The sequence below is a fragment of the Gossypium raimondii genome, chromosome 3, assembly GCF_025698545.1.
Source record: "Gossypium raimondii isolate GPD5lz chromosome 3, ASM2569854v1, whole genome shotgun sequence".
NCBI classification, from domain to species: domain Eukaryota; kingdom Viridiplantae; phylum Streptophyta; class Magnoliopsida; order Malvales; family Malvaceae; genus Gossypium; species Gossypium raimondii.
In genome coordinates, this window is record NC_068567.1 from 11587065 (window position 1) to 11604081 (window position 17017).

The 17017-nt window shown below is 31.1% G+C and overlaps 2 protein-coding genes across 2 annotated transcripts; both read right to left on the reverse strand.

Annotated features, from left to right (window-relative positions):
* Positions 1 to 2472: 2472 nt before the first annotated feature.
* On the reverse strand, positions 2473 to 4124 carry LOC105797171 (uncharacterized). The gene is made up of 3 exons (XM_012627111.2): positions 3613 to 4124; positions 2897 to 3021; positions 2473 to 2818 (listed from the first exon to the last, which is right to left on the reverse strand). Exons 1-3 carry the CDS (start codon positions 4009 to 4011, stop codon positions 2662 to 2664), a joined length of 681 nt encoding a protein of 226 aa, XP_012482565.1. The 5' UTR covers positions 4012 to 4124; the 3' UTR covers positions 2473 to 2661.
* A 9940-nt stretch (positions 4125 to 14064) lies between these two features.
* On the reverse strand, positions 14065 to 15222 carry LOC105797172 (uncharacterized). The gene is made up of 2 exons (XM_052628833.1): positions 14476 to 15222; positions 14065 to 14397 (listed from the first exon to the last, which is right to left on the reverse strand). Exons 1-2 carry the CDS (start codon positions 14803 to 14805, stop codon positions 14065 to 14067), a joined length of 663 nt encoding a protein of 220 aa, XP_052484793.1. The 5' UTR covers positions 14806 to 15222.
* Between the last annotated feature and the right edge of the window lie 1795 nt (positions 15223 to 17017).

The following is a 17017-nucleotide window of genomic DNA, read 5'->3' on the forward strand; positions in this document are numbered from 1 at the left end:
CTTTTCAAAAGGGGTAAGATTGTTTAATAATGGTGTTGGTGTACGGTTAATAAGAAATACATAGTGTAAAATGGCATGACCCCAGAAAAGCTCAGGTAATTTGGAATGAAACAACAAGGCACGAGACACATTAAGGATATGTTGATGTTTACGCTCCACTAAACCATTTTGCTGTGGAGTTTCAACACAAGAGTTTTGATGAATGATACCACGAGAAGCATAAAAAGGTGGGATATTAAACTCAGGACCATTATCACTTTGAATAGTCTTGATTTTACAACCAAATTATGTGTCAACCAAGAGACAAAAATTTTAAAGATGAACACGAGCTTCAGATTTTGTTTTCATAAGGATAACCCAAGTAAAACGACTAAAATCATCCACAATTGTTAAAAAATAACGATGACCAGTAATGGAAACAACAACATTAGGCCCCCAAATATCAACATGAATTAAATCAAAAAATTTATTTGATAGTGAATGGCTTACAGGAAAAGAAAGTTTCTTTTGCTTTGCCAAATGGCAAGTTTTACAAGGAGAATCACTCGAAAAAGACAAGTTGGGAATAGATGATGACAGCAACTTGAGCCTTGAATTTGAAAGATGGCCAAGTCGATGATGCCACAACGTGGATGATGAAGAAACTTGTAATGCAGTAGGGGTTGACACTGAAAAAGAAGCAACAGGGCAGTCCAACAAATAAAGACCAGACATCACTCTAGCTGTACCAATCATCTTCATAGAGGGGAGAGCTTGTATTTCACAAGAAGATTTGTGAAACAGAAAAGAACAAGATAAGATGGATGTAAGTTTAGTGACAGATAACAGGTTAAAGGCAAATTCAGGAATGTATAGAACATTGGTAAGGTAAAGATGTGCAGAAAATATAACAGTGCCAGAGAAACGAGCAGTGACTTTAGTACCATTAGGTAATGTAATATAGATAGGTTTTATTTTAGTGTAGGATGCAAAAGAGGTTAATGTGTGTGTGATATGGTCAGTAGCACCAGTATCAACTATCCAATAGGGTGAATGAAGAGATATAGGTGTAGAAAATATACCTTCAGTAGAAGCAAGGGTGAGAGATGGAGTAGCCAGGACTTGGTTGGTGAGGTGTGGTGTAGGTTGTGAGTGAGTGGGATTGGTTGATTGGTTCGAAGAAGAAGGAAGCAATGCCAATAGCTAAGTTATCTGCTCCTGAGTCAAAGTAACACCAGAACCTTGTGATGTAACAGACTGAGAGTATCCAGTAAAAGAATCAACCGTGTCTGCATCAATTTCCTCAAACACATTATGAACACGAAAGGTTGAATTACGAGACTTATAGCCAGGTGGAAATCCATTCTTATGATAACAAGTATCCACTGTGTGCCGTAAACCACCACAAAAGGTACATTTCCGAGTATCAATCTTAGAATCAGAAGATCGAAAAGAAACCTGAGAAGAAGCCTGAGATGGCCTCTTGGAAGGTTGACGAACAGCATTGCTCGCAAAAACAGTAGAAGAGGGAGCAAGAAGCTGTCGCTCTTGTTGAATCACCATAGAAAAAGCTTTATTGATGGTCGGAAGAGGATCCAGAAGCATAATTTGAGATCAAATAGAAGCATATCGCTCATTCAATCCTTTGAGAAAACAAATGACATAGTCATTATTATGATACTTTTGAATGGTGGTAAAAGCACCACACGAGCACTGAACACGGCACAAACACGATGGAAGTGGACGGAAATTTAACAACTCGTCCCAAAGAACCTTCAACTCAGTGAAGTAATCAGTCACAGAGCGTTCTTCCTGTTTGAAAACAGAAATTTCATCTTGAAGATCAGATATACGGAAGACATCACCCTGCGAAAACCTCTCATGAAGATCGCGCCAAATCTCATGCGCAGTATCAATCCAAAGAATACTGTTAACAATGGATTGTGAAATAGAATGATGCAGCCATGAAATCACCATGTTGTTACACCGCGCCCACGCCGGATAGATCGAATCTGTGGTCGCCGGAGGAAGAATAGAACCATCAACAAACTTCAATTTGTTTTTAGAAAGAAGAGCCATTCGCATCGCTCTCGACCAAGAATTGTAATTAAGGGTGGTTCATGTTGGAGTAACAAGAACAAGCGATTGATTTTCATTTGGATGAAGAAAATACAGACTGGAAGAAAGCGATGGATCGGAAGTTGCCATTGAAAGAGCAAATCAAGAAAAACAGAGTGTTTGGCGGAAAAGAAAAATGAAAGAAAGAATTTTACATCTGATACCATGTAGAATACGTGGAAAATATGAAAATGATTTTCCTTTTTATTTACACAATAGGAAAAATGTTTATATACATGAAGTAAACAGCTAACTAAGCTAACAGAAAATTACAGCTAGATAACAGCTAGATTAACTAACAAACTTATAACTTAATTAGCTAATATAATTAAAAATTATTTCATTAAATTGATTTTTTTTAATGTATCTTCCAAACAGAATCACTCAAAATTTTATCACATTTGATCATTTCAATTAGTAATGTGATATTATATATTTCATGTCACAAATAGCATAAAATTCATTACAATAAATAAGAAATCAACCAATTATAAATCGTGAACAAGTTAGGAATAGTAAGCATAAGCAACAAATCATATTTTATTGAGCAAACGTTGTGTGAAACTAAGCCAAGAGCCAAAAGTTGTTGAGCCACCTGGTGGTGATAAGGTAGCCACCGAGGCCATTGCTCTGCCTCCTAACCCCAATGGTAAGGCAATGTCGATCTATAGTTTTGATACATTGCTCAACAAACTCATCATTCTGCCTGCTCCCGCCTAGACTGCAAACCCAACCATGAAAGATGAGAGTGAGATGGAGAAATGTGTATTTTTCAAAACAGGGGTTTATAAAGACCCACCACAAGGTTAACAATGGAGATTGCCTTCTCTGACCCACTACCAACACTGAAACCCCTAGCTTTTTCACTTGGCTCTTCACTGTCCACAGCTTCGGCCCTTGGATTATCAATGCTTCTACTTCTACCTGTTTTTCATTCGTATTGATTTCCCATGGAAAATCCAATCAATCTTCACCGAATACTATAAAAATAAATAAATTTTAGACTTGCTCGGCTCCAAATAAAACTGGTCTTTTTTTAACAACGGAGACAGGGGGGTTTGTTTTTCTCAAGGCTGGTATATAAAAATATATATCGTTAATGTTTTTAAAGAATAAAATATATTTAATATAATGAAACAATACATTTTATTCATATAATTCTATATTTATTATTTTATCCAAAAAATTATTAATTAAAAACAAGAATTATAAATAAATAAACGTGTAGTCTAATTATTAAAAAAAAATCAAATTAGAGTGGAGTGGAATGGAGCGAAATAAAGATGGATGCGTTGTTGATAGTGGTTTTTAAGGATGGATATACCTATAGTTGAGCAAAGTATGGCAATACAAAGTATTTCCACTGTGGGAAAATGGTAAATGTAGTAATATCCACTTGCTTCATTTCATTGCGACCCTATTGTCTCCCTTAACGAGAAGAGGGATGCACCCCCTTTTCTAAAATGAAAAGAAATGAAGCAAAACAACCCAAGAAATGAGAAAAGTTTGAGGTACCTCGGGTTTACAAGCTTTGCAGAGTGAGCCAAGAGAGTTAGCAAGATAAGTAAAAGAAGAAGGGGAGTGTGAACAGTTGGGGGTTGGAGGGATAACATGAAGCAAAGTAAGCAAATCACCCTTGTTAGCTACATGAGTGAGTGCCCACATCATTGCATGCCTAGAATGTGAGCTTTTGTCCACTAAAACCATCACTCTCTTCCTTAAAACCAACCCATCATCACCACTACCAGCACCACCATTGCCGTACATGTCAAGACCTTCCATTTGATGAGCTTTTAAGCTTGTCTCACACCCACCACAAATATTGTTCTTGTTGTTCACTCCCCAACGCAAGGATTTAGATTTCCAACCTTGTTTGCCACTTAGCTGCCTAAAAAATGAAGATGAACTTGCCATCTTCCTCTCACTTCAAACACCTTAAATTGGGTGGCAAATACTGGAGACAAAAGATAATGACTAGTGATTACAAATAACAGGTCATTTCTAAGTTATAGGTGAAGTTGGGGGCCTTTAATATTGAGAGAAGATTGTTAGAGTATTTATTTATGCGCTTACTGAATTGTCATTGGCACAATTATTATTATTGCAATGAGAAATATGTAAACGTAATTTTCTAAAAAAGGGATCCATCCTTCTAACAAAACTTCTAAACGATTACGTGTTCTTTTTATAAATATATTAATTAATTATACATTAATCTAAAGTAGACTAATATAAGCTCAGAAAATGGGTTTAAATAAAATAATAATGCTTTAGAAAATAGGCTGGGTCTCAGGTAAGCTTTTTTGTGCGGGTCTAGTCTGGCTCGAATATATGCCAAAAAAAAAAAAATACTGCTGCTTTTCCTTGCTATTTTTTACTGTTTTTTTTACTATTTTCTTATTATTTTTTTCACTATTTTGCTATTATTTCAATAATATGTTAGTATTATTTTGTAGTTATTGTTTGGATATCGTATAACTCTTATTTTCTTATTAATTTTGTTACTATTTTAGAGACATTTGCTTGTTAAATTGCACATATCTTAGTGTTATTTAAGTATACATATATATATTTATTTATTTTTAATTTATTGAGAAACATTTATTTTAATATTTTTAGTATGTTTGATTTATTATATATTTCTAAGAAAATTTATATAATAAATAATATAAAAAAATTAATAAGGACAGGCTGGGCCTAACAAATTAACAGGTCTAGAATTTTGATTGGGTCTAACTCAACTCGGCCTATGAACACCTCTAATTTAAAGCTAATACAACTAAGATATTAATAAAAAAAGTTAACTAGCTATTGATAAAGTGTTAAAAATAAATTAACTGAAAATTAATATTTTAATAAATTAATATTTTTTAAAAATATGTTTGATAACCCACAATGAAAATTACTAAATAGAAAATGTTTTTCTATAAAGAAAGTGTAGAAAATGATAAGTAGATAGGGACCTACTTATCGCTTGATAGAAAATAAATTCAATTATTTTTATTTTATTTCTTTTAAAATTATATTATTTTATTGAACAATCTAAATATATTTTATATTTAATTTTAAATAATATAAAAACTTATTCTATAACTTAAATTCATCAAAATCTTTATATATAAAGCATTAAATTTGAAGTTGAGGCCCGTCTTATCATTTATAAAGCAAAAGGACAAAATTACATTATTTACTAAAAATATGGACTGTCTCAACTAATTTAACTCTTTAAAGAACCTCATAAACAACATTAATTTAATCATTTCAAACCCAGTACTATAAGTAGTTTGCTTGGTTAATGACGGTTTTGTAATGCATTAATTACAAATTATTTCATTATTTTTAATATATTATATTTTGTGAATTACAAAATAATATTTTTTATAAATAACGTAAATATAGTAGGTTTTATTTATTTATTTATAAATAACCTTTAATCCTCAAAAGAAACATTTTTTTGTATTGGTTAAGTTTAAATATATGTATAAACACATGTTTATAATAAGGGTGAAAAATTTTATGTAATAAATATATATATTAAAAGTTTATATTAAAAATAAATACAATTTTGGCTGAAATATTAGAGTTAAAAAAGTTAAAATCCATTCTGTCATGAGTTTAAATTTTATCATGATTGATTATTTATTTATTTTATATAAAAATAAAAAGAAAAAAATACTTTCATAATAGTATAATTTACTTTGTATATAACAATGTATTTTATCAGTTTTGAATTGAGTTGGTGCCTAATTGACACACAAAGAAGGGCTTAATATAAGTACTAAATTCTAGCATATCCATAATGTAAGTGAAAAAGTTATGTAACAAATATAATTATTAAAAGTTTATATAAAACCAAATGATGGTTTGGCTTAAATGATAAAATTAAGGCAGTGTTTGAAAAGCCAACTAGTAATTGGATTTAGATGTAATTGCTTGTAATTACCCGAGAGTGACATATTTGGGTAACAATTATAATTGGTGGATCCTACCGAATTTGTTATAATTGCACCTCAATTACACTTTTCAATTCTTAAGAGGAGGGTGAAATTTTGAGTAATTATGCAAGTAATTATATCTAAATACATTTTAAAAAATAATTTTATACAAGTTATAAAAATTATATTATAAGCAAGACATGAATGAATGTTTAGGATGGTTACAATAAAAATTTCTTATATTATAAATTCTAAAAATATATTGTAAAAATAATGTGTATTTTATAAAGTTATAACAAAATTATCATTTAAATCCTAACAAATTTCCAAAATTATGACTAAAAAGTTTATTATAAAAATAATTTAAATGATATAAAAGTGTTATAATATATTTATTTATAAAAAAATTATGGCAAAGAAATATGGACATAACTTATTTATATATTCATGTTATATATTATAAAAATAATATACTTACTTAAAGAAAATGTTATAATTTTTTTATCATAACTTATTTATAAAAAATAATTTCATAAAGTTATGACAAAAATTATATTTTTATAAGAAATATTATGAAAGTTATTGGACAATTTTATAAAACCTTATTTATAAATTTTATATTACTTTTACTTAATTTATGTGTTATAAAAAAGGATATAATCTAGCATAAGTCTTTCTCCAAATTAAGTTTATATAAAAAACTACAAATTATTTAGACTGCGAACCAAAATATTATAAGGTCGATGATAATTATGCAAAATACAAAAGATCATGGGATATGATACCATTTGAAAGAATGGTGGCAGACATAAGTACGATAGACAGCTTGCAAACTTTTTAATTTGAGATACTCAAGACCTTGAAATGAGATTCAGAAGACATTTGTTGTTCTAAATATATATTTCCCATATTAATATCACTTTAGTATAGCATAAAAAAAAAGGTTGGATTAAATGAACATGTTGCGTATTTCATAACTTCATCATAGGTGAAATCCATGGAAGAATGAGAACATGAATATCATAATGATGCAGATTCAAATTTAGATGATGACGAACTCCAACAAGGACCAACAAATAATGATAAGGAGCATACGTTAAATATTAAAGAGGGAATAACTCAACATGCACTAGAAAAATTAGATAAAATTGCATATGATGTTTATTTTCTTAGTAATCATATTGTCAACTATTTTTTAGACTAACACAATGCATATGGTGATTTGATTTTAATTTTGTTACTTGTTTAAAAATAATTTTTATAGTAAGTAATCTTTTAAAAATATAAATTATGTAATTATATAATTAAAATTTGTACTACCAAACATGACATAGGGAATTAAGATACAATTACACTCGTTAGCCAAACATATTGAAAAATTATAATTACGAGAACGTAATTGTTACACTTTAGCCGTGTGTTGAAATCATATAATGATTGGTTTTTTATTATTAATTTATAGAACATAAAAGGGAAAAACAATGTCATAATTATATATCTTATTTTCTACATGTATTTTAATAATTTAAAACATCTTTACGCACTAATTTATAAAGAACATTTGTATTTTTCCAGACGTCGGTCAACGGCCTATGCCATAATTAATAAATCTAGTTTCCAATAAATTTAAATTAGCAGCCATTAATTACTTGTGAATATTTAAGAATGTGGTAAATATTGTGTTCGTAAGTTGTTTATTAACTTGACATATTATTAGATTAGCATGACATCGAAGCTATATTGATTCAAATTTCAAAAACAAGACCGAAAATTTTGAATATATTTCTCTAGAAAATGATAAGCTCTCTGAATCTCGGTCGGTTGATGACCGGGAAATGAAGAAAGTACAGTTTAAAGAAGGTGATGGTGAAGATCATGTTGATATGGTCGTGGATTTGGATTCGCTACCAAAAGTATCTTGGAAACAGATGCTAATGGGGGAAAGGGGTTCAGTGCAATTGATATCGTTGAAGATTTGGAATTTTTGGAAGGTGATGTTAAAAAACTCCATAGCCAATGGAATTCTGACGATAAAGTTCTGGGATCGTATCCAACAGCTCCTTTTCAAGGATATGGAGACATCAGTTTTGGTGAAGTTTTTGGGGAAAAATATTGGATACATCGTCTTGTTTAATCGACTCAATAGCCTATGGCGTCTTTCTAAACCTTTCCATCTAATGGATATTAAGAACGAATATTTCTTGGTTAAATTTCAGTACATTGAAGATTATAGTAAAGTTCTCACGCAAGGACCATGGATAATTTATGTTCAATATCTCACTGTTCAGCCATGGACAAAATTTTTCTATCCCAAGAAACCTTACCCGAGTATATGAAACAGCCCGTTTTTTAGAGCCACCAAATCCAACGAGTAAGTTTGTAAATATTATATTTAATATTTACGAGTTAATTGTGACTTTGAAAAGGTTTTTGATATAATGATTTTTGTTTTATAAGCAATTTATTAAGTTCAAGTGGTAAGACCCTAAGGTCAAGTGGTTTTAGAAAATGAGGTATTGGGGCCTCGTTTCTATAAACTGAACCATAAATATTTTTATAAATATTTACAGAATGTCATTAAGGTGGTATTAAATTTTCGTTAAAAAATTTTAACGTTTTGATAGTTAATTAATTAAAAGGAATAAATTGTAAAGATGTAAAATTTAATCACTATTTGATTAAATGGTTAACTAAATAAAGTAAAAGGGACTTAAATGGTAATTAAACCATGGTCAAAGTTTCGGTGGTATTATGATTGAATCCGCTAGCTATTGGATTAATTGTTCTTTTAGTCCTAATAAGTTTGAGATTAAATTGTAAATAAGTTTATTTAGTTAGAATTTAATTCAATTGAAGGACCAATTGTGAAATTAAACTTTCCTTTGATGGTAATTATGCCATATATTTATGTGATGGACAAATAAAGACTTGACTTTGGTGTTTTATTTATTTATTTAATCAATGGCAAAATGGTAATTTGATAATTAAATTAAATTAAATTAAAACTAAAATGTTTGCATTTATTCTGGTGACTTTTTCTTCACGAATAAAAAGAGAAAAAAAAAAGAAAACATGGAAGTTTCAAGTTTCGACCATCCTTTTTATGGTGCATATCAAGGTTAAGTGAAAAATCGAGGAGAATAGAATATTATTAAAATGCCCCTGTACCTTGACATTTTTGCAATTTAGCCAGGTAAGTTCGTATGGTTAAATTTAATATTTTTATTAATTGGTGGTTGGTATTATATATATATTCTATTGTTGGAAATGAATTATTTTTTGAATTATAATATTGAATTGGATATTCGGTTTGAATTGAACGTGAGATTTGAGTACATTCATGTTTTGGTGTATGACGGGGATTTGGAGTGGAGATGGTATTGGAGGGAGATATCGGTATATTACCCAAGTAAATCGGGGTTAAGCATTTGTTGCAAACTATTGCGTTTTACTTTTTGTTTGAAGTGATTTGGGTGGATCAGCTCTTACGAGCTTCTGTTCAGCTCTCACGAGCTTCTGTTGGCGTGTTCTGGTGGACCAGCTCTATGAACTTCTGTTAATGATGTATTCTTATCCGTAAGTCATTTTTCGAATGGAAAATCTCGATAAGGTAATCTGTTTAATGAATTTTGAAAGGTTTGTTATTTATTGAATATTGATCTAAACATAAATGAATTCAATAGTTGAGATTGTGGATGATGCTTAAGTTTATGCTAAGCTTATGATTACATTATATCATGTTTAATATTAATGATATATAATGAAGTGGTAAATGACAAAAAATAGGAATATGCTTATGTTCATGAAAAGTTGGTATGATTCAAAAGGTGAATTTTCTTATAAAATGGTTTATCATGTGATTTGACTCCAAATGAGTTGAATACTTAAATGCACTAATTTGTGTATTGATGATGGTGATTAGGCTTATGTCAAGCTTGAGATCATGATTGATGTTTGTGCTTATATCTGGTATTATACAAATGAAACGGGTAAGAAAAAGTAATGAAACGGTAAGTTCATTATTGAAATGTGATATGTCGAAGAAGGGATTGATGAATTGAATGATGTACTTATATATGAGAAATTACGTATGTTATGGATGAACTTACCTATAATGTGAATAAATATACTAATCAGTGAGTTGATGTTGTTATTTAAGTTTATGCTTACTAAATTGAATGGAAAGTAAGTGAATGAAGTAATTCACAGTTCTATGAAAAGGTTAATGATGGTGTATAATGTTTATAAAATCCTATTAAGTTAGGAATGAAATATATATATGTTTTTGATATACTTACTCATTTTTGAGTTGATGGTTATGTAGTTGACAAATCTTGAAGCATTGGTATATTTAATCTATAAAGTTCATTGGTAAAATGAAATGTTATGTTTAAAGTTTATACGAGCTTACTAAGCATTAATTGCTTACGTAGTTTTTCCCTTACTTTACAGATTATCGAAAGCTCGATCAAGCTGGAAGCTTGTCGGAGCTATATCACATTATCCATCGGTTCTATCGGTACTTTCGGATGTTTTGATTTTTGGTTATAATGGCATGTATAGGTATTTTGGTTAATTTTAGTCTATGTGTTTGAATGTTGAAATGACCATTTGACTTGGTTGGGTTTTTGGTATCTTGATAATATAATGGCAAAGTTTGGCATTTATGTGAGTATCCTTATTATGGTTAATGTTTGGCTTGTTTGTTTGAATGATAGAAGATGAAATGATAGTTTAGTATGTATATGGTATATGTGCTTTCTGGTATATGCTATAACTTGGTGTGATTTGGTACTATGCTATAATAAGTGTATATGTATTTGATGCTATTGAATAAGTGGTACAATTGGTACCAAATGGTAAGTTTTGGTAAATGATTTACATGTTGTGTATTAATGCAATTATATATAAAAGTTGGTTGATTACTTGGTTACATGGATTACATGGTTAAACATGTTTATATTTGTCATTTGAGGTGCCTAAGGTCATATTGATTGTATGTGATTATAATACATGTTTAAAGCTTGATTTTATTTGTTTTGGATGCCATAATATGGCTTGTTTATATGCACAATGTTAACTGTAGGTACATGCCTTGTCGGGTGAGAAAAATGGCTTGTAAAATAGCCTATTTTCGTCCACACGGACGTATGTCTCAGCCGTGTGACACACGGTCAAGTGAAATGGCCGTATGTCCCTTGTAGCTTGTAAAGGTTTGTAAGTCAATATGTTTACACGGCCTAGCACATGGGCGTGTGACCCAAGTCAGTATACTCACACAGGCTGAGACACAGCCGTGTGTCCCTATTTTGAATGCCTACACGGCCTAAGACACGGGTGTGTCTCTTGGTCGTGTGAGTCACACAGCCTAACCACACGGCCGTGTGACCCCTGTAGTTTTGAAAATTTTAAGTGTTTTTGAAAAATTCTCTAAGTTCCTGATTTAGTCCTGATTTATTTCTAATGTGTATTTTGGGCCTCGAGGGCTCGTATAAGGGACAATATGAATGATTTTGATAGGTTTTTGATATGAATGTTATATGATATGAAATGTTTGCATTTTTTGTTTGTTTGATTTGTAAACTTCGGTAATACTCCGTAACCTTGTTCTGACGATAGACTTGGGTTAGGGGTTTTATAGTGTAGTTTTGGCATGGATCCAAATGTCGGGTCTACTGGGTTTTATGTACAAGAAGAGAATTTTAGAAACTGTGGGAGAATTGGTGGGCAAAGTGGCCAAACTTGAATTCAACACTGATAGTAGAACCAAAGGTTGATTTGCTAGAATGGTCGTTTTTGTATATCTTGACAGACTATTGGTGTCCCAAGTATTGGTGAATTCAGAGCTAGTACGGGTGGAGTATGAAGCCTTGCCAACCATATGCTTTTCATGTAGAAAGTATGGTCACCTGAAAGAAATATGCCCTTCGCTGGAGGCAGAGACAGGCCTTGAGATTGGGAAAAAGAGTGATAACCCAGAGCCATCAAATTCGATGATCGACAGTGAGAAACCTACGTTAGGACCATGAATGGTGGTGGAGCGAAAAACAAGGTAGGGACAGAGAAACCAGCATAATCAGGGGGGCGGGGCACCAAAAAAGGTAACTTTGGGGTCAAGATTTTTAGCCTTAAATATATTGGAAAATCTGGAAACAAGTGAAGGGGACTGAAATATAAGGAGCTCCGGCGATTTTGCTGCAAAATTAAAAGGTAAGGAAATTTTAAATGCGCGTTTTATAGGGAAAGAAAAGGTAGAGTTAAAGACAAGAGATGCTGGACTGTTGGTGCACCTAGTTGAATGCGTTGGTAGCGAAACAAAATAGCCTAGTCTTAAGCCTGATGGGTTGGGTGATAGAATTAATGGGAGTCTTGGCCATAACTTAAATGGAGGAGGCCCTAGCTACTTTAAAAATAAAACAAGCCATGGGTCAGGAAAATCAGGCGTGGGGGACTAAAAGAGCTGGGTAGAATGCGAGTGAGATGGATTTGGGCTTATAGCCAATCGGACAATTAACTAAAGGCTTAGGCAAAAAGTAGACTAAGATAGGCGGGCTAGGAGAAATTGGGTCTGGATTGGACCTATCTATTTCTCTCAATTTTGAAGCTACACCTTGCGCTGCTTCAGTGGGTCGAGAGCAGGATGAAAGTTCTATTCCAGGTACGTCTTTTTTTATTTGTAATAAAGTTTCGACTAAAACCCCTCTTGCTTAGGAAATTTTAAATATTGATACAGATTCTTTGGAAGCTGTGGGAAGTAACTTAGTGCACAATAACCCTGTGTTTGATGGGCATAATGAATCAAAGGTAAGTTTAGATGTTAATTTGTTTGATCCGAAGTGTCACTTGGCTGTGGTTTTCAGTAATAAAAATGACCTGGACCCCTTTAAAGGCAAAAATAAAGGTTGTGCGGGTGGTAGTAAAAAATCAAATATTGTTTCAAAATGTGGTGGTATGGAAAATAAAAGTGGGAGCAGCAAAGTTGGATTTTGCTCAAACGTACCATCCAAGAAAAGGGAGGTCGTTTTGAAAATTCAAAAAATTCGCGAATTCCTTTATCGGAGGCCATGAATTCTATAGAAATTCTTATTAATTCGAAATTTGTTATCGAAGATGCTATTGATCTTTGAAATTTTGAGGGGCACAACGATAATGATGGGTCCACTACAACACATTAAGGTTGTTTCCTTACTTTTTGTCTATATTTTTATGAATTATAATATTTTTTGTTAGAACTGTCAGGGGTGTGCTAGCTTAAAGTTTCATCGTGTTTTTCAAGAGTATAGTAGGAAACATAAGCCGAATTTAATTGGCCGGTTGGAAAAACGGGTAAGCGGTTTCAAAGCGGACTTAGAGTCTGTTTGTTTGCCAGTAAAATGTTTTATGGAAAACGATTTCTGGAAAATGATTTACTTTTCTGAAAAATGATTTACTGGAAATATTTTTTGGTGTTTGGATGAATCTGTGTAAAATAAATTTTTTTGTTTGGCAGATATCCTGAAAATATTTTTCGAAAAAGTTGTTTTTACATATATTAATATACATATTAATAAATTTTATATTTTAGATTGTTTTACATATATTGCTATGATTTATTTATAAATAAATAAATCAAATCAAATATATAATAATACTCAATTATTAAGTCGTAATATTAACCGTCATAAATTGAAAACAACCAAAGTTAAATAAATTGTTTGTAATTGTGTTAAAATAATAATAAACAAGGATTGAATAATTATAAATTAGCTTCCAAACCACAATTAATACTAGAAAATAATAATATTATCCAAATGCATAATTAGTAGTACACCACATAGTAACAACATTGTCCAAGTGCATAACTAATATTACACTACATAAAAGTACCAATATCTTCAACCTTGAGAAAATTTTTGAAGCCAAATTTTTTTATGCTTCTTACTTTTAACTAAAAAAGCTTTGGCCTCGGATTCATGACTCATTAGATAATCAAACACAGAACACAAGAAGTCATCATCAAATCCTCCTCCACCGACATCACTTGTTCGTAAAGCTATGGTGTGTTATCCGCAGTAAATTGTTCCAAAGCACTAGCAATTTTGCCAAGTTGTTCACCCACAAATTTAATTTGTTCATCAACGACACTTTCTTGAACATTTTTTATTTTACGTTTGGATGTGCCAGATGAAGATACATTTGTTCTTACCTCTTCAGCCTCTTCATTGTCGCAGTCTACAAGCACTGAATCTTGGTTACCATCATCCAAATCTATGTCAGCAAATATTCTGGCAAAACTCCCTGTTGCCATATCTTTGCCAACAACCAAATTCATTTCATCATAATGATAAATGCTTTTATTAAAAAATGGTTCATACTGCTTGTGTGCCTGTTGGATATTATACACAATTAGAATAACAAGTAAAAACCAATTGAAATATACTTAACATATATATACATATATTACCATCACTGCTGCATCATATGTCGCTCTATCACATGTGATCATTTTCATGTTATCATCCCATCCAAAACCACTTTCACCTCGAATTTTGCATATAATTTGCCACTGGTTTTTTACAGTCCTCAAATGATTTTCCACATGCTTCGCATCACATTGGACTTTAAATCTTTCAGAAATAGCTTCGACAACTCGATTAATAGAAACTGCTTTGAAAGTATTAGAAGGCTTATTTCCTTTCTGGGCCTCCTCTGCTAGAATTTCAAGAAAAACATGTTCCATCGGTTTTGTCCACCTAAATTGATTGGACGTCCCTTCTTTGTTGCCCTTACCCATTCTACATTAATAATTGTCATTGCCAATTATTTCAATATCCAACAAGCTTAAAACATAATAAATTCAATATCTAACAAGCTTAAAACATAATCAATATCTAACAAATTCAAGACATAATAATTTCAAAATCCAACAAACTAAAATTTCAATATCATTATCCAACCAACATTAACAAAAAAAACAATTTTAATACTAAAACATACATAACATAGAAACAATAACCCTAAGCCCTAAACCTACCTAATATTTCTAGCCATATAATCAGTCCACATAGTTTGTGCAATTTCGTCTCTCTTAGCAGACCATTCTCTTGCTTCTTCTCTTTCTTCTCGCTCCGTAAGAGTTGATATTATCAAATCAGACTCAGACTCCTCGTATAATCCTTGATTAAGTAAATCATTAGGATCAACTCCCATTATATGACTATGAATGATACAATAAGGCAAAACTATATCTACTTGAGTTTGAAAATTCCAAAATGGTTCAGCATCTAATACACGAAACCGTTTCTTCAAAATCTCAAAAACATGTTCAACAGTGATTCGTAATGATGAATGACGAAGATTAAAGAGTTCATTTGCATTTACAGGCCTTTGAGCACTAAACTCTTTTAAATGATATCAGACACCACGATATGGGATAATATATCGATTTCGGATGCCATATCCATCATCAGCAAGATAATATTTACCTACAATTTTACAAAACATAATTAATACTAATAAATTATGAGCTTACTAGAACTATTTGGTATTTAATGATAATTATTACCTTCCGAAATTCTTAATCCTCCTGGGCGTGAAAGTGCATCACTTAAAATACGAGAATCATGTGCACTACCTTCCCAACCAGCTAGAACATAGGAAAATTTCAAATCAAATGTAATGGCAACTAATACATTTTGTTTCATCCCCCCTTTACGGCTACGAAATCTTGAATGCTAGGTGGAACGGGTGCACGAATATGAGTTCCATCTAATGCTCCAATACAATATTTAAAATAAGGATAAAACCTTGGATTGTTTCTGATTTCACTAGGAGTTGACTCATCGGGTAATCTAATAACCAGTTTATACAATTTCAAAATAGCTCTAAATACAACCTTAAAGTAACGGTGAACTGTCTCAGTTGATCTATTATATTTAGATCCAATCATTCGAAACCTTACATTATGACCAATTATATGTAAAAATATAACTACTTGCTCCCTAATATTGATAGATTTAGATGATTGTAACAAATTATTCCTACTAAGAATATCACACAAATTAAAAAAGGCGATCGGTCTCATCCTTATCACATCAATACAATGCTGGTCATCACTATATAAAATACTATTAATATAATTTTCTCTTTCATAATCTCGATTCACATGAGGGTGAGAACCAATTTTCTTCATAGTTTTTAATTTTTTAATTCAAAAAGCCCCAAAAGCTAAAACTGAAGCCATGACTCCGACAATTGCATTTTGATCTTGATTACGATCCATCTACACAAAATAATACCACACAAATATTTGATCACTATAAAAAAGATTTAAAATTTGATCAATATAAAATATATACAATATTTTAGATCGATTTAATATTTTACATGCATAGCAAGTACAAGTATATTGATGAATTCAATGGTTAGTTCGTTAAAATATTAATCATATCAGGATAAGTTTTTAAATATATTATTTTAATTATTTTAAGTTTCACTTTACTTAAATCATGTGTGGGTTTTATTTAATATACAAATTATTTTCGAACTATTCGATTCAAGATAAATTATGTATATAACAAAATCGATTTTGTTTATGTTTGGCCATGAATAAATATAAAAATACTATTTAGTATTTGCTTATAAAATAATCGAGTGACTGACATAGTTATGAAAAAACAAAATAACGGGTTTTCAAATATAAACAAAATAATGGTTTTATATATTTTCAAATGAAACCTAAATTTTTTAATATCTATTTGACTTCATCCAGTTCCAAATGAACATTTTGTAAATTTCTATTGGTTTTATCTTAATATAACTTTAAATAGTGTGAATAAAATTTTAAAAAACACATACACAAATTATAAATACTTGTGTACCTACCACATTAACAACTTTAATATAATGTATTAAAAAAACATACAACACCAATAATAAACACATCAAATCCAAACTGTCTATACAACAAGCACGTATGTAAATACATATTTGATCTGCATGTTTTA

What these genes read in the sequence shown, in the direction of transcription:
- LOC105797172 (XM_052628833.1), bottom strand. Translation starts at nt 14,805, where the DNA reads ATGGGTAAGGGCAACAAAGAAGGGACGTCCAATCAATTTAGGTGGACA. An exon ending in CATATGATGCAGCAGTGATG is followed by an intron (nt 14,398 to 14,475) that starts GTAATATATGTA and finishes AATATCCAACAG; the next exon opens with GCACACAAGCAGTATGAACC.
- LOC105797171 (XM_012627111.2), bottom strand. Translation starts at nt 4,011, where the DNA reads ATGGCAAGTTCATCTTCATTTTTTAGGCAGCTAAGTGGCAAACAAGGT. An exon ending in GCAAAGCTTGTAAACCCGAG is followed by an intron (nt 3,022 to 3,612) that starts GTACCTCAAACT and finishes AATGAAAAACAG; the next exon opens with GTAGAAGTAGAAGCATTGAT. An exon ending in TCTCCATTGTTAACCTTGTG is followed by an intron (nt 2,819 to 2,896) that starts GTGGGTCTTTAT and finishes TTGGGTTTGCAG; the next exon opens with TCTAGGCGGGAGCAGGCAGA.